Below are 24220 nucleotides of genomic sequence, written 5' to 3' on the forward strand. Positions count from 1 at the left end.
GTGGCATGTGATCACAAAGGAATCATGGAAGATTTATGTCACTGAATGAGTCAAAGTCCAAGTCTGCACAAGTCCATGTGTGCACAGGTGCAATGAAAAACTTACTTGCAGCAGCATCACAGGCACAGAGCATCAGATACACAACATTCTCAAGAAAAGCATAAATTAAACATAAATTATACAAAATTATACAAGAAAGAACACAATTAGAACAAAAAGAAAACAAAGTCCATTGCAGTGCAAAGTGATCAAAATGGCCACAGTGTTGCTCTACTGTAGTGATTAGGGTTGTGCCGGTTGGTTCTAGAACCGAATGGTTGAAGGGAAGTAGCTGTTCTTGAACCTGGTGGTGTGGGACTTCAGGCTTCTGTACCTCCTGCTTGATAGTAGGTGTGAGAAGATGGCATGGCCCAGATGGTGGGGATCTTTGATGGTGGAGGTTGCCTTCTTGAGGCAGCGCCTCCTGTAGATACTCCCGATGGTGGGGAGGGATGTGCCCGTGATGTATGGGGCTGAGTCCACTACTCTCTGCAGCTTCCTGTGTATTCAAGTTTTTGTACCAGACCATAATGCGACCAGTCAGGATACTTTCAACAGTACATCTGTAGAAGTTTGTTAGAGTGTTCGTTGACAATCCGAACCTCCTCGCCTTCCTTGTGATTACATCTATGTGCTGGACACAGGACATTTGGTTCATGTCAGATGAAAGAGAGTGACCCCGCCTGCGACCACCACTGGGTCTGCGGCCCTACAGCTCCAAGAGGCATCCAAGCACTGTTTAAGTGTGACGAGGGGCTACTGCCTCCATCACCCTTTCAGGCAGCGAGTTCCAGACCCCTTTCTCTTCATCGCCCGCAGTCGAACATCGACTTCCGACCTGGTGCCATCAAGTCCGGTGTTTATTACCCATCCCTCATTGCCTTTGAACTGAGCGATTTGCTGACCCATCTCATTCCTGAAGGAGACTGGTGAACAAATGGGGTGTTCCAACAAGTAACCAGCTTTTACATTGATCTTAGAACAGTAGAGCACAGGAACAGGCCCTTTGGCCCATGATGTCCGTGCCGACCATGCTGATCTGACTAAACTCGTCTGTCTGCACGTGGTCTGTATCCCTCCATTCCCTGCCTCTTCATGAACCTGTCTAAATGTCTCTTAAACACCACTGTCATATCTGCTTCCACCACATCCCCTGGCAGCTCGTTCCAGGCACCCGCCACTCTCTGTGTAAAATAACTTAACCCATAAATCTCTTTTAAACTTTCCCCCTCTCACCTTAAACCTCTGCCCTCTAGTATTTGACATTTCCATGCCAGGAAAAAAAAGCGCTGATTATCTACCCTATCTATGCCTCTCATAATTTAGATAATTACCTGAATTTAACTTTCCTAGCAAAAGCTGCTATGCTGGGATTTGATTGGTCCATTGAGAAACCCATTGGGCTCCCATTTCCTTGGCATTAACTCACCAATGGTGAGCACCATTGGCCTATTGGAAGAACTGCAGTGACAGGAGGATGGAGTGAATATCTGCTTTGTATTTCTGTCTGTGCAACACTAACAGGTCAGGTTCATCATGAAAGGATAGGGAAAAAAATGAGACATAAAAATATGCAAAAAGAGACTTGGTTTTTGTACAAGAGTCTGCAGATTCTGGAATCTGGAGCAAGAAACAAAATGCTGGAGGAACCCAATGGGTCAGGCAGCATCTGTGGAGGAAAATGGACAGTAGACATTTCAGTTCAAGACTCTTCATCCAGCCCAGATGAAGGGTCTCAACCCAAAATGTGGACTGTCCATTTCCCTCCACAGATGCTGCCTGACCCGCTGATTCCTCCAGCATTTTGTTTATGCTTGGATTTCTGTAGCCCCTTTCACATCCCAATCAGGATATCCCAAAGCTCTTCACAGCCGTTGAAACACTTTTGAAGTGTTGACTGTTGTGACATAGGGAATGTGCTTTTATGGACAAAAGTTGTCAACTGCCAGCATTATCCTGCAGGAAGAACTTCTGATACAACACAAGGGTATGGCCAACTTCACCACAACTCTTCAGCATTTCTTACTGCTGGTTATTTCCTGGCACTGTGACCAGATGTTTGAGCCTCTGACCCTTGGGCAAGAATAGCAGCAGCAGTTTTGTGAAGAAAGAGGTAGAAGAGATGACATGACAGATGCATAAAAATGGAAGCTGCCAAGGCCATAACTGGAATGATTCTGTTTCACTTCCTATTTTGAATCTTGAGAAACAGTTGTCATTGAACTTGCTCTGAAGTGGCAAGTACTCCAGATAGTGAAACTGGTCTCTACGGGAAGTTCTCTTTAGAAGTCAAAATGGTACTACAATAAGTTAGGAGTATGTTAAAGAAAACAAATCAGATTTACAGTTCTGATCACTACGCTGTAGGAAAAGTGTAATTGCACTGGAAAGATTCACCAGAATGTTGCCTGGAAGGAATATTTTGGTTGTGAGGAGAGACTTGATCGGATGGCTTGTTTTGTTCAGAGCAGAGAGTCTGAGGGGGGGGACCACTGGAAGTAAACAAGATTATTGGAGCATAGCTAAGGGTACTAAGAAACTTTCCTCCATGTCAGAGGTATCTAACACCAGAAGACATTGGTTTCAGGTGATGAGTAAAAGGTTTAGAGGGGATCTGAGGAAGAATTTTTCCACCCAGAGAGTGGCTGCAATCTGGAACACTCTACCTTAGGGGTGGTGGAGACACTCAACAAATGTAAGTGCATCCAGATGAAGCATTCGAAGCATCCAGATGAGCATTTGAATTACTAAGGCATTGTAGGTTGTGGACCAAGTGCTCGTAAATGGGATTAGTATAGATAGATGGAGTGGTAGAATCATACACAGCACAGAAACAGGCCCTTCAGCCCACCATGTCCATACTGACCATCAAGTACCGATACTAATCCCATTGAGAGTTGACATAGACATGGTGGGATGAAGGACCAGTTTCTGTGCTGTACAACTCTAACTCTAAGCCAGTTAAGCACCTTAGAAAGTTTCATTTTGTTGAAGCTGCGATATAAGTTGTTCAAAAAAGGGTTGAAGAACTATTGGCCTGTAACTTTGTCTCTGCACAGCAGAATTGCTCATTGCTAATATTGCCTTTAACTAAGACAAAGCTGTAATTTACACGAGGTTTGAGAAGTAGCACAAGTGAAAGTTAATAAAGGAGATGCAATTTGGGACAGGTTTACAGACTAGAGTTGGGGCAGAATTTTTGGGGTCTGTAATGAGGGTAATGGTGTTTTTCACCGGTGTTGAAGAGTGACAGGGTTCTGTGGTGTGGATGTCATTGTTCACTGTGCTGGTTGACGTCAGTCATCAGACCGAAACGATCTTGTCCGTGTCGCAAGAGTGGTGCTGTGCAGCTAATCAGGTTGAAGGTTTCTGATAGGTAGCAAACCAGGAAGCCAAAAGCTCTTATTTTTAACTTGCAATTAAACCATTTTGCACAAAGCAAAATAGACATTTTGGCATAAATTATTGTTGAGGTAAACTGAAATCTCATAATTTGTAATTTTTTTTAACAACATTGATTTTTGAAAAAAAAATTTGACATAGATTCAAAGTCAGCTTTTCAAGGCCAGAAAGACTGTTCAACAGTAATTATGACTCTGAACATTGTTGCACCTGATTCACCAAAGCCAAACGTTTTCAGTGTACTTTTTATTGTGAGACTAGTGCAACAATCGTAGCTGTCCAGTCTCTCGGAGTAGTTTTGATTGGATAGTGGGGGGTTGTATCATTGATACACTTGGAGGGGTGCGGAGTCACTGACAGTAACTTCTGGATTTATGTGAACACACAAAACGCTGGAGGAACTAGCTTCTGCAGTGGTGAGGATCTCGGGAGGAAGCTGAATTGGATCATTTATTCAGCACTTCTGGCTGACTTGTGAATGTGCCAACTGTAGAAGTCATTGTAATGGTGAGCACTGGTTCTCCATGCACATTTTGGGCTATGGTTTACGTCTGGCTGTAAGTAGGACCAGAAACATGGCTCAGATTCACTTGGGTCATTGGTACAACACCTTGCAACTCTTTACCCAGTGTTACAGATAGGGTTCCTAAATGTAGAAGTGAAGTGGTTTGGAAAAGCCAATGTGTATTTCATAATTCAACCTCTGGCTGAGATGCACTGCTTTATGTATTGGAATGACCCGCAATGACTTGTACATATAACATTTGAAGGGTTTATACAGTACAGCCAGGGGTTAACTGTGAGTGGAGAGGGATTTATTCCAGATACCTTCCGCAGAGTACTCTCTTGCAGCTCACAGTTGGAGCTGCCCGTGGCCACGCACTGGGAGACCTGCAGCAGGAGACTGGCTAATGCATGTCACCTGCTGTTTCTGTCGATTGGAGAAAAAAATCATTGACGACCCTCCCAGAGCAAGAGCTCAATCACCAGGAATACTGCTGGGGCCTGACACAGTCAGATCGGATTATTTTGACTGATTCTGTGTGCACTCACTACATGAGTGAAAGCACAAGGGGGCTTATTTTGAACATAGAACATTACAGCACAGTACAGGCCCTTCAGCCCACAGTGTTGTGATGACATTTTATCGTGCTCTAAGATCTATCTAACCCTTCCCTACCACATAACCCTCTATTTCTCTGTCATTCATGTGCCTATCTAAGAGTGTCTTAAATGTCCCTAATGTATCTGCCCCCAAAACCTCTGCCGGCAGTGCGTTCCATGCACCCACCACTTTCCGTGTAAAAAACTTACCCCTGACATCCCCCTTATACCTTCCTCCAATCACCTTAAAACTATGCCCCTTCATGTTGCCTATTTTGGCTTATGATGGTGAGTAGTGGATATAAATTCAAGTCCACAACCATCCAGGGGTTTACTATTGCCACATGTATCGAGATACAGTGAAAAGCTTTTGTTCCAAGCCATCCAGACAGATCATCCACAGGTAAGTACAAGAGGAAAAAAAGCACAGTGAAGACTATAGTGTTACTGTAACAGAGAAAGTGCAGTACAGGTAGACAAATAAGGTGCAAGGGCCGTAACAATGTAGATTGAGAGATCAAGAGTTCATCTTTAGCATATGAGAGGTCCATTCAAGAGGTCTTATAACGGCAGGATAGAAACTGTCCTTGAGCCTAATGGTACATGTTCTCAAGCTTTTGTATCTTCTGCCCAGTGGGAGGGGGGAGAAGACAAGAATAATTGGGGTGGGTGGGGTCTTTGATTAGGTTGGCTGTTTCCTGAGGCAGCAAGAAGTGTAGACAGAGACAATGGAGGGGAGACTGGTTTTTGTGATGGACTGGGCTGGCGTTCACATTTCTTGGGGTCTTGGGCAAGCAGTTTGCGTATCAAGCTGTGATGCATCTGATAGGAACCTTTCTATGGTGCATCTGTCAAAATCGATGAGGGTCATCAGGGACATACTGAATCTCCATAGCCTCCTGAGAAAGTAGAAGACAGTGGTGTGCTTTCTTAGCTTAGGGGTCCATGTGGCTGGACCAGGGACAAATCATTGGTGATATTTACACCTTGGAACCAGTGCTGTAGTGAGGGAATGCTGGAGTAAACCTCAAATTGGTGGAAACACTCAGCAGGTCAGGCAGCATCTTGGAGAGAGAGGTAACATTTAACATTTTAGGGTTTGTAAACAATTAGTTATAGAGCGGTGATGGAGGAATGGATAAAACAAGGTGCCAGGGGTGGCGTGGTAACTGTGCTGTTTATGGAGCCGCTTGGTTAATCGGCAACGAGGACCGTTTGAGAGGGTGAAACCATAGGGACATTTAAAGCAGAACTGTTGCTGAAACCCTGAAGCCGAAAGGAGAGTACTGGAACTGCCCAGCAAATCAGACAGGCTGTGGAGAGGGACAAACAACGCCAACATTACAGGTGTCTAACCTTCCAGCAGATCTGGTTAATTCTGACACTAACAGAGAAGGCAAGCTTCGCTGAAGTTGTTGAATTCAGAATTGATTCCGGAGTGTTGCAACGTCTGGACAGAAGGTGTGCTGTTGTTCTTCAAGTTTATGTTGGGCCTTGTAGAGTATGAGAGACCACAGACAAAGGTCACAGTGGGAGTGGGATGAAAGATGTTGCACTGCTGATTTGTGATCATGGTAATTGGTTTTATTATTGTCACACGTACCGAGCTGCAGCAAAAAAACTTTGTTCTGCATGCCATCCAGACAGATCATGCCAAACATAAGTACATTGAGGTAGTACAAGGGGAAAACAATAACAGATTGCAGAATATAAGTGTTACAGTTACAGAGGAAGTGCAGTGCAGGCAGACAATAAAGTGCAAGGGCCACAGTGAGGTAGATTGAGAGATCAAGACTTCCATTTTTATTGTACAAGAGGTCATTCAAGAGTCTTATAACAGTGGGATAGAAGCTGTCCTTGGGCTTGGATGGATGGGATATTAAAGCAGCACCTTTATCCACTCCAGAGTCAAGTACTGCAGATGCTGGAAACCCAAAATTAAAATGCTGCGAATACTCAACAGATCAGGCAGCGTGTATGGAGAGAGAAGCTGTTAAAATCTCTGCTTAACAACCCCCATATCCTCGACCCTTGGGTGGATATTAGAGCATTCTGTGGAGTTATTTTGAACAAGAGTCCAGTGACAATGAGGGTCACCGTTCCCCCATCCACAATACCTCACAGCAGCCATTCCTCAGATTGTTGATCCTGGATCTTACTTTTCACAATTTGGCTGCCACCTTCCCAAACTATAAAGGTGAGTGCTGTCCACAAGTACTTGCTTGGCTGAGAGGGTTTTTGAAAGTCCTTAGATGGTGAAAGCTGCTCTATAAATGTTGTTCTTGCTTAGTGATTAGTAAAACTGTTCCATTTAGTTTGTGCATCAGCGCAGGACTTGAGCTGTCCTCTTCAAACATGTCAAACAACACACTGAACCAGCATTGGTGATTGTGGTGGCCAGCCCATGTGGAACCTCGTACTTGCTTGTCAGTGTTCAGGAAATCCCATCTGAATGAGAGCCACGACTAGACAGGAGGTCTGGCTGTGAATGTCGCTGTCAGACTTGCTCACAGTGAACAAATTTCTCTCAACCAACATCAGTGAGGAAGAGCCTGTGCATGTGAGATGAGAAGTAATGATTTAGTGAATGGTCACAACTTGAGCTGGATAAGATGTTCCATGAAGCAGACTGCACTGCAAAACGTAACCCGTGGCTGTAATTGGAGTAAGTCAGTCCTATCTAAAATATTGCTTCATAAACCATCACTGAACCTGTAATATTTTTGAACCCTTCTAGTGACAAACAGGCCAGTAAATTGTCCCATGCTGACAGCCCACTGTACAGATTGCAAAGATCAATTTAATGTTTATAAGTCTTTAATCTTTAATTAACATTGTGCATCAAAGTCTGAACCACAGCAATGGCAGTGTGGGCTTCCACATACTGTTGTCTCCTGCTGTTTAAGAGCAAGGGAGACTGACACTGCTTGTCAGTTCTGCAGCATCTGCCATTGTACATCAAACAGAATGCTGATTCTTTGCACAATTTATACTTTGCACCCTGTCCTGAAGTGTTAAAAACTGATGCCGTGAATTGCTTGAGGTAAATTTCACAACGGAATATTTTAAAATTAAATGATATCAGACATAAGTCATCGCAGACTCAGACTGCACTGACTTTCTGCATGTGGAACGCAGAACATGGGAGAGTGGGCAAAGCAGTGGCAGAGGGAATGCGGTGCAGGGACGTGTGGGGTTTATGCACTTTGGTAGGAGGAATAAAGGTGGAGACTATTTTCCAAATGGGGAGAGAATTTCAGAATCAGAGTGCAAAGGGACCTGGGATCCTAGTTCAGGACTTCCTTAAGGTTTAATTCTTAAGGAATTTTGGGATTGAAAATTTGTGAGGTTTGTCACTGCCTTTTCTACTGGTAACTGGCGACATTGAGTGCCTTGGTGATGTGATGTCTGGGTTCCAGTTGCTCTGTGTCCTCTGCTTGCTAGGATAGGGCAGACTCAGGAAATCCAGATTCTTGAGCCCAGGTGAAGGGTCTTGACCCAAAACATCCACTGTCCATTTTCCTCCAAAGGCTTCCTGACTCTCCGTGCATTAAATGTAAACATTTCTTTCTCTATGGACCTCTTCACATATTTCTCCCAGTTCTGCTTCATAAGGCAAGGAGCTGCCTTTCTGAACCACTGCAGACTGTGTGGGGAAGATGCTCCATAGTGCTGTCGATGAGTTTCAGGATTTAGATCCAGTGCTGATCAGGGACCGGTGATATACTTCCAGGGTGGTGTGTGACTTGGAGAGGTGGAGTTCCTCTGCAGTGGAAACCCTTGTCGGTAGCCGAGACTATGAGCTGGGAAGCTCTGTAGCAGCCTGGATAAGTGCATACTGTGCACCTCAGTAATGTTGTTGATGGTAGTAAGGTGCCACGTATACACTGCAGCCTGTGGGGATATTTTGATCACATTAAGGCTTGCTGATGGAGAGAATATGTTGCAGGAAATTTTAGGCTTCCCTTAGGGTAATAATCCAGCCCCGTATGAAAGGAGAGTGAGGTGCAGAATAGTCCTCTCGATAATTTCTCTAAAAAAGTCTGTTTATCCAGCCTCCCCTCCATTGACACTGTCTACAGTTCCCGCTGCCTCGGGAAAACAGCCAACATAATCAAGGACCCCACCCCCCGAACATTCTCTCTTCTCCCCTCTCCTGTAGGGCAGAAAATACAACATGTTATTAAACTGGAGAGAGTGCAGAAAATATTTGCAAGGATGTTGCCAGGACTTGAGGGACTGAGTTATGGGGAGACGATGGGTAGGCTGGGACTTTATTGCTTGGAGTGTAGGAGACTGAGAGGTGATGTTATAGAGATGTATAAAATTATGAGGGGTATAGATAGGTTGAATGCACACAGTCTTTTTCCCAGGGTTGAGGAATCGAGAACTAGAGGGAGTAGGCTTAAGGTGAGAAGGGAGAGATTTAATAGGAAGTTGAGGGGCAACTTTTTTATACAATGGGTGGTATCTGTGTGAAATGAGCTGCCAGAGGAAGTTGATGGGGCAGGTACAATAACAACTTTTAAACGATAGTTGGATAGGAGCATGGATTGGAAAGGTTAGGAAGGTTTGGCAAATGCTGAACACTGGCAAATGGGACTAGCTTGGATGGGCATCTTGGTCAGCATGGACCAGTTGGGCCAAAGGGCCTGTTTCCGTGCTATGTAGCTCTATGACTCTAAAAGCTTGAAACCACACACCATCAGACTCTTGAACAGACCTCCTGTATAATAAAGATGAACTCTTGATCTCAATCTACCTCATTGTTGCCCTTGCTCCTTATTGTCTACCTGCACTGCACTTTCTCTGTAACTGTAACACTATATTCTGCATTCTGTATTGTTTTCCTTTTGTACTACCTCAATGTATTTATGTATGGAATGATCTATCTGGATGGCACGCAAACAAAAACTGTTTACTATACCTCAGTCCATGTGACAATCCTAGGCCAGTTGCTAATTACCAAGCCAGACTTTGTGGTAGTTCTTCTTGCAGAAATGATCATCAGAAGCAATTTCATTCCCTTGGCTTCTTTCTTCAGTTTAATCTATAAACATGCTAAACGCAGATTTCCTTTCACTTATTTGCTGTATTCTGCCGATTAACATCTCCTCCAACCTGTCCATGTCTTCCAAAGATCTGAAGATGATCATGTCAACCAGTAGGCTCTTCATTGTATGAGCTGTAAGTTCTGTGTGAGCTGTTCGAATGCAAGATCTGTTACAGTGAAGTCTTCCCCTGACATCATGCTGTGCACAAGCTGCATCACTCTCCAAGCTGCCCTCTGAGTTCCATATCACCCCATTGTTCACATCCTCACCTAGGCTAATATCCACCTTTGTTCTGGCTACCCTGCATTAGCTCCCTGGCTCCCAGTGGATTGAATTTAAAATCCTTGTCATCGTCCATGGATTTCTTCCTGGACTTCTCGGTCTAGAATTGCCCTCTCTTTTGTACCTTTTCCATTGTTGAGCACCTCTCCCCCCCTTCACCCAATCTCCTCTCCTCAGACGTGTTCCGAACTCAACAAATGACCACAGTCTTAAAATAATCAACAAAAAACTCCATGCATTTTGTGTTTTATCAGATGGGTCATAAGATCCAGTTATCCAGCCGGTTGTGTGTTGCTGTGAATGTGCCAGGGTCTAAAGCTAAAAGAATATCAGAACATGTGAGCCTTAGGAGTGTAGGAGCTTGACAGGTGATCGTAGAGTCATAGAGTCATTGTCATAGAGTCACAGACTCATACAGCACAGAAACAGGCCCTTCAGCCCATCACATCCATACTGACCTTTTTGCCCATCTGCACCAATCTCATTTGCCCACATTAGGACTGTATCCGACTGTGGCTTGCCTGTTCAAGTGTCTGTCCAAAGCCTATTAAACAAAGTGATTGTATCTGACTCCACCACCTCCTCTGGCAGCGAGTTCCAGATATCAAACACTCTCTGTGTAAATAAAACTTACCGCCCAGATCCCCTTTAAACCTCCTCCCATTCACCTTAAGCCTATGCCTTCTTGTTTTTGATACCCCTACCATGGGAAAAAGATTTTGATTATCTACCCTAACAATGCCTCTCATAATTTCACACACCTCTATCAGGTCACCCCTCAGCCTCCTTCACTCCAGGGAAAACAAGCCCAGACTGTCCAATCAATCCCCATAGCTAAAGTCCTTCAATCCAGGCAACACCATGGTGAATGTCCTCTGCACTCTCTCCAGCACAACCACAAGCTTCCTATAGTCTGGTGCCCAGAACTACACACAGTGCTCCAAGTGTGGCCCAATCAGTGTTTTGTAAAGTATAATAATCTAACAATCTGTTTATAATAACGTTGAAGAAGGATGCTTTGGCTCGGAGATTTGAAAGAATTTCTCTGCTCTTTATTAAAAAGTATGTTGGGATCTGCAACATATTGCCCCGACTCTTACGTTTTCTATGCCCTAACCTGTGAAAGCAACATCCTGGTGAATCTCCTCTGCACTCTGTCCAGTGCAGCCACACCTCTCCTATTGTGCTGGTGACCAGAACTGTACTCAGTACTCCAAGTGTGGTCTAATCAGTGATTCGTAAAGTTGCAACATCCACTCCCAACTTTTTAATTTTATGCCTCAACCTGTGAAGCCAAGCATGACATATTCCTTCCTTACTGCCCTGTCTACCTGTGTTGCTACTTTTAGGGAACTATGGACTTGTACCTCTAGGTAGCTCTGTCCATTAACATTCCTTCATGCTCTACCATTCACTGTATACAGTATGTCCTACCCCTATTTGATTTCCCAAAATACATCACCTCACAATCTACCTCATTATGGCTTTGCACCTTATTGTCTACCTGCACTGCACTTTCTCTGTCACTGTAACACTTCATTCTGCATTCTGTTATTGTACTACCTCAGTACTTCAAATATTGTTCCTTCCTACACTGCATCCATGGTCATGTGACCTTGACTTCAATTTGATTAAAATATTATCTGGAAAGAGGATATATTCTCTCATTAATGTTGAACATTTGGTACCTCAATAATTACCAGCAAAAGGCACTGCCAGACGAGAGTTTGGCGTATGGTATTGCATGTCTCTTTTACACACATTCTGCCTGAAGGCTATTTCTTTCAGATGTGTGTGGCAGCAAAGCCTCATTTGTAGGGAAAAGGTTGTAATCCTGTAAACATACACTGTGTCTCTGATTGATTCAAGACACAGCCAAATGTTCACTATCAGCAGAACTATAAATTGCTTGTAAGGGCAGATCAGAGTCTAGAGGACAGAGGTACCACGCTTCACCACAAATGGAATTAACATAATTTTAATTAGAGTTGGGTGAACAGAGCATGTTTTTTTTTCCTTTCATTGGATTGATGGCTTTGAGTGCTGATCACTGCAAGAACTGACTGTGCAAAATAATTTGTCCATTCCTTTTGTTCAAAGTTCCTCAAAGTTGTCCCTGCAGTAGCTCCCTTGTGACTCTGTCACTGCAATCATTGGCATGTTTGGAGAAGTACAAGTTCTCTTTTTCAAAAGAGTTGAAGTAGCAGGTTAAACACAGATGGTTTCCGATCAATTGCACAGCCTTGCTGTGCTTGTCCCTGTGATTATGTGACTGCAGTTGAAACTTTTGTTCGCACTTACCCGCAGTTCCTGAGGCGATCATGTTTGCTACTTTTTGCTGAATAAAACCTTTCCGGAGCACATTGCTAAATGCTTCGACCGTGAAGCGGCAGCTATTCCGGTGTGGCCAAGACCAGGAGCGTGTAACGGTGTGGACACTCACAGTGCTGCATATAACTGTGGTCTCCAGATCAGAAAATAAACCAACTGAGCACTTTGTGCTATAAGGGTTTTATTTCTTAAGGTGAAGAAGGAACAACAAATCTTGCATTTCCAAAGTATCTTGTCATCACTCCAAGGTGCTTCACAAGCAAAAGAATACTTTTGAAGTGTTGCAATATAGGAGACACACCATCCAATTTACTCCCAGCAAGCACCACTGACAGCAATGTAATAATAATCAAACAATCTGTTACTAATAATGTTGAAGGAGGATGTTTTGGCTAGGACACTCGAGAAAACTTCTCTGCTCTGCATTGAAAAACACATTGGGATCTGCTGTGTCTACATGAGGGGGCAGATAGAGCCTTGGTTTTGCAAACATTTGTAGGGCAGTACCTCAGACAATGCAGCACACCCTCAGTTCTGCACTGGAGCACCAGCTAAATGAGTTATGCAGTAAGATGTGAACCCACAACCCTCTGGCTCAGAGGTAATATTCCCCACAGTGCTACAGTCGATCCTGGTCTGCAGACATGTAAATTGATAAATTGGTTTATTATTATCACCTGTACTGAGGTACAGTGAAAAACTTTGTTTTGTATGCCATCCATACAGATCATTTCACCACATCAGTGCACTAAGAAAGTACAAAGGAAAAACAAAAACAGAATGCAGAATAAAGTGTTACAGTTACAGAGAAAGTGCAGTGCAGGCAGACAATAAAGTGGTGCAAGGCCATGACAAGGTGGATTATGAGGTCAAGAGTCTATCTTATCATACAAGAGGTCTGTCTAATAGTCTTATAACAGAAGGATAGAAGCTGTCCTTGAGCTTGATAGTACATGCTTTCAGGCTTTTGTATGTTCTGCCCAATGGGAGGGGGGAGAAGAGAGAATGTCCAGGGTGGGTGGGGTCTTTGGTTATGTTGGCTGCTTTACCAAGGCAGCGAGAAGAGTAGACAGAGTCTGCGGAGGAGAGGCTGGTTTCCGTGGTGTGCTGAGCTGTGTCCACAACTCTCTGCAGTTTCTTGTGGTCACGGGCAGAGCAGTTGCCATGCCAAGCTGTGATGCATCTGGACAGGATGTTTCTGTGAAACATCTATAAAAATTGGTGTGGGTCAACGGGGACATGCTGAACTCCTTTAGCCTCCTGAGGAAGTAGAGGTGCTGGTGTGCTTTCTTGGCCTTGGCATCTACGTGTATCCTGACCTGGTGTGTTGCATCTGTACTTTTGTAACAGTTGATCCTGACACTCCTTCTCCATCTCACTGTCTCTCGCCCTCAGTTTTGCTTCTCTGTTGAAAGTTCTTCTATCTTGCTTGATTCAGCACCCACGAATGCTACCTCACTTTCTAGATAAAATTGCTCTCCTTTGACAAAAATCAAAAAACATCAGATGTTGCGAATCTTAAATAAATAGAAATGAGTGTTTCAGCACTTTCTGTCTTTATTTCCTTTTCTCTTGACATTCACCAATAATTCTTAAATAAGAACATATTAGAGATGTGCCAAAAACTGGCTCCAACGTTTGTCTGACTGATGATTTTAATATCTCATATTTTCTCACATGAAGCATAAGCAAAGAGGTCAAATGAGTCTCATCACCAGCACTGAGCTCAGTCCAAGGTTTGGAGCAAAATCCCTGTATTCAAATTCAGGATATTTTTAAATAAATTAACAAACAGGAGTTAGTTCTGCATCTTTAAAACTGCGTCATACTCCATGTTACTGTGCTAAACTGAACACAGAACAGTACAGCTCAGGAACAGGCCCTTCGGCCCACAATGTCTGTGCCGAACAGGATGCCAAATTTAAACTAAGTCTCTTCTGCCTGCACGTGATCCCTATCCCTCTATTCCCTACATATTCCTGTGTCTATCTAAAAGCTTCTTAAACACCAGTTTATACTTGCTACCACCACTACCCTGGCAGTCGCTCCAGGACCCACCACTCTCTGTGTTAAAAAAAAACTTGCCCCATACAACCTGCTTAAACTTCCCCTCTATCACCTTAAATGCATGTCCTTTAGTATTTGACATTTCTATGCTGGATAAAATATACTGACTGTCTATCTATGCCTCTCGTAATTTTATAAACTTCTACTGGGTCTTCCTTCAGCCTCCAATACTCCAGAGCAAGCAACCCAAGTTTGTCCAACCTCTCTTTATAGCTAATACCCTCTAATCCAGGCAGCATCCTGGTGAACCTCTTCTGTACCCTCTCCAAAGCCTCCACATCCTTCCTGTAATGGGGTGACCAGAATTGCACACAATACTACAAGTGTGGCCTAACCAAAGATTTATAGAGCTGCAAACAGCTTTTATACAGCTATGAACCTTCACAGACTATGATCAAACCTGAAGAATGTTTTCAGGGGCTTAAATTCTTATGATTTAATGTGTTCACTTAAAAACAAAAATAAAAGCTCAATTTCAAATGACTACAGTGTCAAAGACGATGTTTGTTTTTCCTTTCTGTTTCAACTGTCCCTCAGTTGGCTGCTTGTTCACTACCTTTGGCAGAAGATGGAGACACTCCGCAGGTCAGGCAGCATCTGTGGAAAGAGGAACTGTTAACGTTTCAGGTTGAAGACCCTTCGTCAGAACTGGGAAAGATCAAAAATCAAGTTAGTTTTAAGTTAGAGGGAGGCAAGAGCTTATGTTCAGAAGTGAAAGACAAGCGTAAATAGGGTGTTCATTCCCAGTGGTTTCCATCTTCCTTCTTGCCTTTGATAAGACGTTAACCAAAACACAATCCCACAACCCTGAAGAAGTTCTGCTCTGCTCTGCTCTGCGGTGAGTTTTGCGTCTGTCTCTTCTGCCTTGTCCACCTTGAGTGCTTTCCGTTTCCCTTTTGATCTTTGATAAAGTGCTGACCAGACCACTTCCCCTCGCTGCAACTTAAAATGAACTCGTTTTCTCTCTTTCTTGCTTCCGGTGAAAGGTCTGCGAGCTGAAACTTTAACTCTGTTTCTCGTTCCACAGATGGTCCCTGACCTGCTGAGTGTTTCCAGTATTTTCTGTTACTATTTTGGATTTATAATGTCTGAAGTTTGTTAAATTTTCTCTGCAGAAGGTTGTGTGTTGGTCCAGTGTGGGTTTCACCAAGAGTCAGAATGTTCTGCAGCTTGGAACAGGCCCTTCAGCCCACCATGTTCATGCTGGCTGTGAAGTACCTATCTATTCTAAACCCATTTACTCGCACTTAGTCCGTAGCCTTCTGTGCCACAGTGATCTAAGTGCTCATCAAAATCATTCAAAAATGTTGTGTATCTGCCTCCACCACCCACTCAGCAGGATATTCCAGATTCCAAAAATCTTCCTCAAACCGCCTCTGAATCTCCTACCCTTTACCTATGACCTCAGGTTGTAGACACCTCTGCTGTGGAGAGAAGTTTCCTACCATCTACCCTGTCTATGCACCTCATAATTTTGTAAATGGCTATCAGATCCATCTTCAGTTTCCTCTGCTCCAAGGAAAACAAATGCAGCCCATCCAGTCTCTCCCGCAGCTAAAACGCTGCATCCCAACGTGACTACACTGTGCCGTGACCAAGGCTGCCCCCATCACTGCCAAAGGCACCATCAGCCCTTGATCATTACCCCTTGCCTGCTATCGCCAAGAAAATTTCAGCTCAGATTTGCCAAATTATCCTGGACCTTATGGGCTGTCACCTTTTGGACTCACCTCCTATATGGTATTGGTATTGGTATTGGTTTATTATTGTCACTTGTACCAAGGTACAGTGTAAAGCTTGTCTTACAAACTGATCGTACAGTTCAATTCATTACACAGTGCAGTTACATTGAATTAGGGACCTTGTCAAAGACCTGACTGAGGTCCACTTGACTCCAGACCTCATCACAGCCTTGGTCCAAACATAGACTGAATAGCTGAAGTCCAGAGGTGGACCGAGGGGATAACACTCCAGTGGTTGGAGTCGTATCTCATGCAAAGGAACGAACCTTGTTGGAAGTCAATCATCCAGCCCCAGGACATCACTGCAGGAGTTAGAGCAGAGTCTTAGATCCAGATGTCTGCAGCTGCTTCGACAATGACTTTCTGTTCAGGCGTGAGGATGTTCTCTGATGGTTGTACAATGTTCAATTCCATCTGCAGCTCCTCAGCAAATGAAGAAGCTTGAGCCTGCCTGCAGCAAGACCCACACACTGTTCACTGACAGGTGGGATATAATAATTTGCCACTAAAGTGCCATCTCCAGCAAGAAAAGTCCAACCACCTACCCTCAACATTTAAGGGCATAGTCACTGCCACGTCCTCCACTCTCAACATCCTGGGGGCCTTCATTGACCAGAAACTCAACTGGACCGTTCACATCAATACCACGGCTACAAGAGGCTGGGTCGCCAGTGGTGAGCAGTTTCACCTCTCACCCTCCACAGGCAATGTCTGGAATGTGATAGGACACTCTCCACTTGGCTGGATAAGTGGAGCTCCAAAAACTTTCAAGAAGGGTAACATGATCCAGAATAAAACAGCCCCTTTGATTGGCAATCCATCCACCAACTCTATCCGTCTACCACTGGCACACAATGGCTGCAGTGTGTACCATGTACAAATGTACCGCTGTTGCTCACCCATGCTATCTCAACAACACCTTCCAAACCCATGACCTCTATCACCAGAAAGGACAAAGGCAGCAGGAGCAGGGGAACCTGCAGGTGGTGGTGCCCTCCTTTGAAGTTGCACACCATCCCGACTTGGAAAGATCCCTCCAGTTCATTGTCACTGGTTCTAAATGCCAGAGCTCCCTCCACAACATCACTGTGGGAGCACCTTCACCAAAGGTCTGCAACTCGTACCCATCTCCAGGGCAGTTAGGGATGGGCAATAAATGCTGGCTCTACCAGCGATACTGAGATCCTGAAAATGAACTTAAAAAAAGTTGGAGCAACAATGTGAAAAGGATGGTCGATGTTTCAGACGGAAACCCTGCATCGGCCAGTCCTTTCACCCCGCAGACGCTGCTCGACCCTCTGAGTTCCTCCAGTACATTGTCTGTTGCTGCGGGTTCCAGTATCTGCGGTCTCTTGTGTCTCCGTCTTAAAAAGCATTGGGTGTTAATGTGGGATGTTGTGAATTGTCCTCTTTCACCCTACTCCGCAGAGCCACCCCAGGCTGCTGCTTCGGGCTTTGTGTTACTGGGTCACAGAGAGGTTCAACAGAGCTGAGAGCAGTCTGTTCACTTCAGAGTTTGGTATACACTACAGCAGAACTTAGAGATGGCAGAGAACAGCGGGAGTTCCAGATATTAACAGCACGTTTTTATGAGACAGTCAATGTCAGGATTTGAGTGGACTCATCGCTGGTATCTTTTATTACAAAAATTAACATATTGAAAGGATTGGTACATTACATAACTAAATACAGCCAGCCCTTTGTGACCTGGGAAAGGTAACTTGTACATGGAGGCGGAGGGTGTGAGTAAGGCTCTTGAATATTTTTGAAACTTTCTGCAGAGAGGGAAATGATGCTGATGTCGATAAGGCAAACAAATGTGAGATGTTGGAAAAGGTAAGTATAATAAAAGAGGAATTATTAGTAGCTTTCTCATCTTTGGGAAAAAAATGATAAGTTTCCAGGCCCAGATGAAGTACCTCCCAGTCTGTTAAAGCAACAAGGGAGGAAGTTGAAGAGGCTTTGAATGCAGTTAGTCTCCTGGCTACAGGAGTGGTGCCAAATGGCTGGAGAGCTACCAGTGTTGTACCTTTATACGGGATATAGAGGGAGGGATAATCCAAGTAATTGCAGGCTGGTTGTTTTAAATCTGGGGGTGGGAATATTATTGGAATCCCTACAAGTGAACAATATAAACCTTTGTTTAGAAAGGCAAAGATTAATCAGGGACAGTCGGCATGGATTTGTTATAGAATGTCCTGCCTGACGGATTTCTTTGCCGAGGACCGTCGTTGAGAGGAGTGCATTTGATGTTATCCACATGGATTTTGGCAAAGTTTTTTTTTCCACGAGGTACACTGGTGAAAAGGGTAAAAGCCTACGTGGTGCATGGAGGAGTGGCAAGTTGATCCAGAATTGGCTGGGAGGCTGAGGGGAGACAATTGAGAAGCCTTGATTGTACAAACAGCTGAGAGAAATCGGTCTTTCCTGAGGGGTCAAAAACCAGGAGGCATAAAAGTAATCAGTAGCAGGATTAGGGAAGAGATGAGGATTGTGGGGGAAGTCTGGAATTCACTGGGAGGGCTGAAACCCTCAGCACATATAAAAAGCTCAGGCATGCATATTCAGAGAGCTGTGACCTGCAGGACCGCAGCCCCAGTGCTGAGATTAGGCTGGGCAGCACACTTTTAACCAGCATGGAGCAATGGGTCAAAAGGCTTCCTGTGTTATGAATTTCCTGTGATTCTAAGACTCAACCAATCTGACACACTCCTGGCTGGTGTGCCCTGGTCTTCTCTTTGTAAACTTTGGGTCACGTTGTATTCAACTGGCTGCGGCCTAACCTTAACCCTTCACCCCTGGCCTTGCTGCCCTGTTATCTTGCCCTAGCCAATTTCCTCCCTCAGACCAACAGAGTCCCTATATCATGGCCCCGAAACATCCCCAACTTTAATATTTTCATCATTGGCACTCTTGGAATAGTCTCCCAATCATCTTTGCCTCATTTTCCCCCCATAACATGTTCCCTCAATCCTATCGCCTCAAAGTCGAAGTCAAGTTTATTGTCAGATGCACAAGTCCATGTGTGCACAGGTGCAATGAAAAACTTACCTGCAGCAGCGTCACAGGCACATAGCATCAGATAAGCAGTATTCACAAGAAAGGCATAAATTAAACATAAATTATACAAAATTTTTACAAGAAAGAACAAAATTAGAACAAAAAAAAACAAAGTCCATTTTAGTGCAAAGTGATCAAAGTGGTCATAGTGTTACTAAACTGTAGTGTTTAGGATTGCGCTGGTTGGTTCAAGAACCGAATGGTTGAAGGGAAGTAGCTGTTCCTGAACCTGGTGGTGTGGGACTTCAGGCTTCTGTACCTCCTGCCCGATGGGAGCTGCGAGGAGATGGTATGGCCCAGGTGGTGGGGATCTTTGATGATAGAAGTTGCCTTCTTGAGGCAGCGCCTCCTGTAGATACTACTGATGGTGGGGAAAGATGTGCCCGTGATGTATTGAGCTGAGTCCACTACTCTCTGCAGCTTCTTACGTTCCTGCATATTTGAATTGCCGTCCCAGACCACGATGCAACCAGTCAGGGCACTTTCAACAATGCATTCATTTGCCACAACATCTGCTCACGTGACTTGACTGTTGACACGCCAGTGAAACATCTTGTGAGTTTTACTGCAATGAAGGTCCTATGTAAATACAGGAAGTCCCCGGGTTACGAACAAGTTCCGTTTTTGAGACTGTTCGTAACCCGATTTTATATGTAACTCGGAACAGTGTCCGCGCATGCGCACTTGGCCCGGGGATCGCGGCCGCACATGGGCCCAGCCGCACGTACGCACTTGGCCTGGGGTTGGGCCAAAGAAGGTGTACCGCCACCGTGGTAGGATTGGGGGATGGGCCCGCTTACGAACCGACCACGAAAGTCGGTTCGTAAGTATGGGTGTTCGTAAGTCGGGGACTTCCTGTACACATTTTACTGGTGTCAGTAAAACACAGCCTCTCCCTGTCCAGATGGTGTTAGGGTGAAATCAACAGCATTTCGTCCCATTAGCTGCAACAGGTTTATAGAACAATAGAACCATAGAAAAACTACAGCACAGAAAACAGGCCATTCGGCCCTTCTAGTCTGTGCCGAAACATTATTCGGCTAGTCTCATTTACCTGCCCCCAGCCCATACCCTTCCAGACCTCTCTCGTCCATGTATCTATCCAATTTACTCTTAAAAGTTAAGAGCGAGCCCGCATTTACCACATCAGATGGCAGCCCGTTCCATACTCCCACCACTCTTTGAGTGAAGAAGTTCCCTCTAATGTTCCCTCTAAACCTTTCCCCCTTCACCTTTATTGATGTGAAATGTGTGGCAAAGCCCAAGAGGAGAAACAAAATTGCAGTAAAGGCAGGTGGGATCACCAAGGGGGTTGAAGATAAATAAAAGGAAGGGACATCAGGGAAGATCTCAGGGGGTCTGTGTACTGTGATGCGTCTGTGGAGATGCCAGCTTACATGACAACAGAGCACTGCCCAAATGGTCAGTGAAAACATAAAATTAATCTTGATGAATGGTACCATAGAATAGAATAGTATGACACAGGAACAGGCCCTTTGGCCCACGATGCTGTGCTGAGGTAATTAAACTAATAATTAAAAGCCTTCTAGACTGATCCCTTCTTTCTGCACAATGTCCACATCCCTCCATTCTCTGCACATTCATGGGCCTATCTAAGAACCTCTTAAACGCCTCTATCATATCTGCCTCCACCACCACCCCTGGCAGCAAGTTCCAGGCACCCACCGCTCTCTGTGTAAAACAAAAACTTGACCTGCACATCTGCTTTGAACTTACCCCCTCTCACCTTCAGTACTTGCCCCCTAGTATTAGACATTTCAACCCTGGGAAAAAGATACCAGCTGACTACTCTATCTATGCTCCTCATAATCTTGTAAACTTCTATCAGTCACCCCTCAGCCTCCACCGATCCAGAGAAAACAACCCAAGTTTGTCCAACCTCTCCTCATAGCACATGCTCTCTAATCCAGGCATTCATCATCATGGAAATATCCTGTCCTCCTCCCCCCCAAAAAAGTCAGTTAGCCTCAGAAAGCAGGGTGGTGGATGCACAAATACCACAAGAGCAGGGTGAGAATCTGCAGAGGAAAGTATAGGGCATACCCGATGAAGGTCAGTGGTGAAGATTTCGTTGTACATGGGGAATGCAGTGAAGGTTGTTCAACCAATGCCTGATTTTGTAACATTCTCTTTTATTTGCAAAATAGCACATTGCTTCTAGTGAAAGATAGAGAGAGAACAAGTGAGAAACCACCCAAAACTTTGTCCATTGCTGGGTTAGGCTGGAGGTTAGCATCAGGAATTATTTTAGCACAAAGCAATGCTCGGTCTCATCATTATCTTGTGGTCTGACAAGATCTTGCACTGAGCTGAAAGCTCTGGGTTTGCACGCATTCACTGACCTTGGCTCAGACCCGGCTGACTTCCTGTCCTTTACCAGGGCAGATTAAGTGACATTGCTTTTACACGGTGGCTGGCTGGGTTATTGTTTTAATCCTGTTGGTAATTGGTAATTGCTTTATTATTGCCACATGTACCGAGATACAGTGAAAAGCTTTTGCTTGCTTGCCATCCAGCCAGATCGTTCCATACATCGAGGTAGTACAAAATGAAAAAAATAGAATGCAGAATATTGTGTCACAGTTACAGAGAAAGTGCAGTGCAGGTGGACAATAAGGTGCAAGGGCCGTGAAGAGGTGGATTGAAAGATCAAGAGTTCATCTTTAGCGTATAAGAGTCCATTCAAGAATAAATCCCTTATTTCATGTGTGATTAATTAATTAATTAACCTCGATTAATGATGCAAAATTATTTTAGTGACTAAAACTTGCATCCAGTGAAAAATTAACCCAAAAAGTCTGTGTTGTGGATGTGTTTTCCAGAAAGCACTTGGAGTAATTTGTTAAGGAAATAGTTTTCAGTGCCACTGGAATGTTCCAAGGATTGGGGACCTGTAAATACAAGTGATGAATGTTCACATTATTAAAAATTGCATTTCCCACTGAAGTAATAATACAGCAGATTACAACGCAAACTCTCTGTAGCCTTTTAATAAGAATATTTTCATAGATAAATACCACAGGTATTAAATGCAAAAATGGGCATTTCCTTTTAAACCCCCTGAAATGACAAAAATAGATGTCACATCAGCCAAAGATAGCTTGAGTTTCTGACATCTCTGAGTTATGGAGATATCTTCTTCTCTAAGGGTTGCAGTGTCACCATATTTTGATGGATCATAGAGCCATCGAGATATACAGCACAGAAACAGGCCCTTCGCCCCAATTCTCCTATGCTTTTACATGCATTTGGCCCACATCGCTTTTCATCAGTTGGGTTTGCCTGACAATTCTAAGCATGAAGAATAGACAACAGGTAGAAATCTGCTTTGGACTCCTAGTACTAAAGAGGCAGTGTAGTGTCACTGGTCGGTTAACCTGTCTTCCCAACATTCCTGTGTAGCTAAATACTGGAGTGGCAGGGGTAGGTGTGAGATCCCAACCACACAGCCCATTTCACACTGGCCGCTGGAGATACATTACTGCAACAAGAGGTCTGGCTGTTTAAAGAAAGACTTGCATTTATATGGAGCCTTCCACATTGCTTTCACAACTTCCCAAAGTGCTTCACAGCCAATGTGGGAAGCATGGTGGATAATTCGTCTGTAGCAAGTTGCTGCAAATAACAAAGTGACGACGATCAGATGATCTGTTTTCGAAACAGGGATTGAGGGACAGGTGTCGGCCAGGATTGTGTGGAGCATTGACCACCCATCATTCAGAGACCAAAGGACTGTAGGTATCTGTCTGAGAATCCACACAGGTTCCTGCTTTACTGTCTTATTGGAGACACTGCAGCACTCCTGCAGGAGTGACCTGGAGTTTCCACCGAAATTATTGTTCCCCCGGTCCTCCAGAGTGGAGCTTGAACCTCTGAGTTCTGATGCAGAGGTGAGCATGCTGCAACTGAGCCACAATATAAAAACCTGTGTGCCATTCCCATTATTCCTGCTCTGTTGATACCGGGCAATGAATATCTTGAGGTCTTTTCAACATTGGAACTTAGCCTTTGTCACCTCCTCTTCCCTCCCAGTTCATATGCAGTGTCTTTATTGTAGATGATAGAAACTATTCCCAGTACGCTCCACGTGACTGTGGTTGGCAGGTCAGCATCAGTGGATGACACCACCACTCAATTAGAATCTGTGTTCAAACTTTGAAGGTAAAAAATCTCAGATAAAACTGGTCAAATTGATTTGAAGATTCAAGTACAGAGTGCAGGGCATATAATGTTTTCCGTGTGGATCAGTTGACAGAGAGTTCCCACCACGCATTCTCATGGTTAATTCTGTAATGTTGTATGTACGCAGGGATCAGGCCAGGAGTGTAACTGATTTTACATAAGCCTCAGTGAGGCTGAACAGCTGGGATATAATGTTTTATGCAAAGGAAGTACACTCCTTCTCTCTTCCCCATTCAGTGAAAGAGAACCTTTCCTCCTCTGTTTATTTGGATCTGAGTCTAAATTAATGTTCTTGGTTGGTATTTGTTCTGTTTTATCCCTGATAGGCAAGCACATAGACTGTAAAGGCCAGTTAGGAAATCGGATCCTCATTTACATGGCTGAAAACATTTGTGTAATTTATTAAAATAACGGAAATTGCTTTCAGTGCAGACAATGGGGTTTCTGCAGGCATCTGCGTCCCTGACCCGAAGCAGATTGTGCTGCGCCTTGGCTCTTCCTGTGTGTCCAATTGGGACCTCCAGCCAGTTAAACTCAACGAGCAAACCCACTGTAAAGCCGGGCTTCCTCTTGCTCTCAGTGTACAGAACAGCAGGATCATGCGAGTCAGCAAGTGCAGCTGTTTCCTGGTTACAGCTCCACATCCCTTGCACTTTGCAGAATCCAGTAGAAGAGTATTTACCATATGCTCTCATAATCAGCAATACCTCATCTTCCTTCCTAACATTCTGCAAAGTGCTGGAATTTGCAGATCAGTTTATGGATTGGAAATTGAAAGAAGCATTTGCTTTACTTTGGGGAATATGAGTGGGTAGGAATCTACAAGTGAGCACAAGGCAAGGGGTCTAAAACCCAGCCACCAACCTGCCCAAATCAGGCAGAAATGTGCAGGAGCACCAACAGATTTACTGTTAGTTCTCTGTGGGGTAAGTACAT

General features: G+C 44.3%; 1 protein-coding gene across 10 annotated transcripts in view; it reads left to right on the forward strand.

The window, feature by feature from the left end:
* Positions 1–24220, forward strand: part of LOC127581677 (tyrosine-protein kinase Fyn-like) — a 261877-nt gene that overhangs the window by 143980 nt on the left and 93677 nt on the right. For 2 of the 10 annotated variants that reach the window (XM_052036292.1, XM_052036282.1), the window contains exon 1: positions 23883–24210. The exons of 7 other annotated variants lie outside the window; for them this stretch is intronic. In XM_052036292.1, the coding sequence (XP_051892252.1) occupies positions 24168–24210 (43 nt within the window). In that variant the 5' untranslated portion in view covers positions 23883–24167. Of the gene's footprint in view, positions 1–23882; positions 24211–24220 lie in introns of those variants that run through there. One more of the 10 variants, XM_052036281.1, reaches the window with a different exon arrangement.

The sequence above is a fragment of the Pristis pectinata genome, chromosome 22 (assembly GCF_009764475.1).
Source record: "Pristis pectinata isolate sPriPec2 chromosome 22, sPriPec2.1.pri, whole genome shotgun sequence".
NCBI lineage: Eukaryota > Metazoa > Chordata > Chondrichthyes > Rhinopristiformes > Pristidae > Pristis > Pristis pectinata.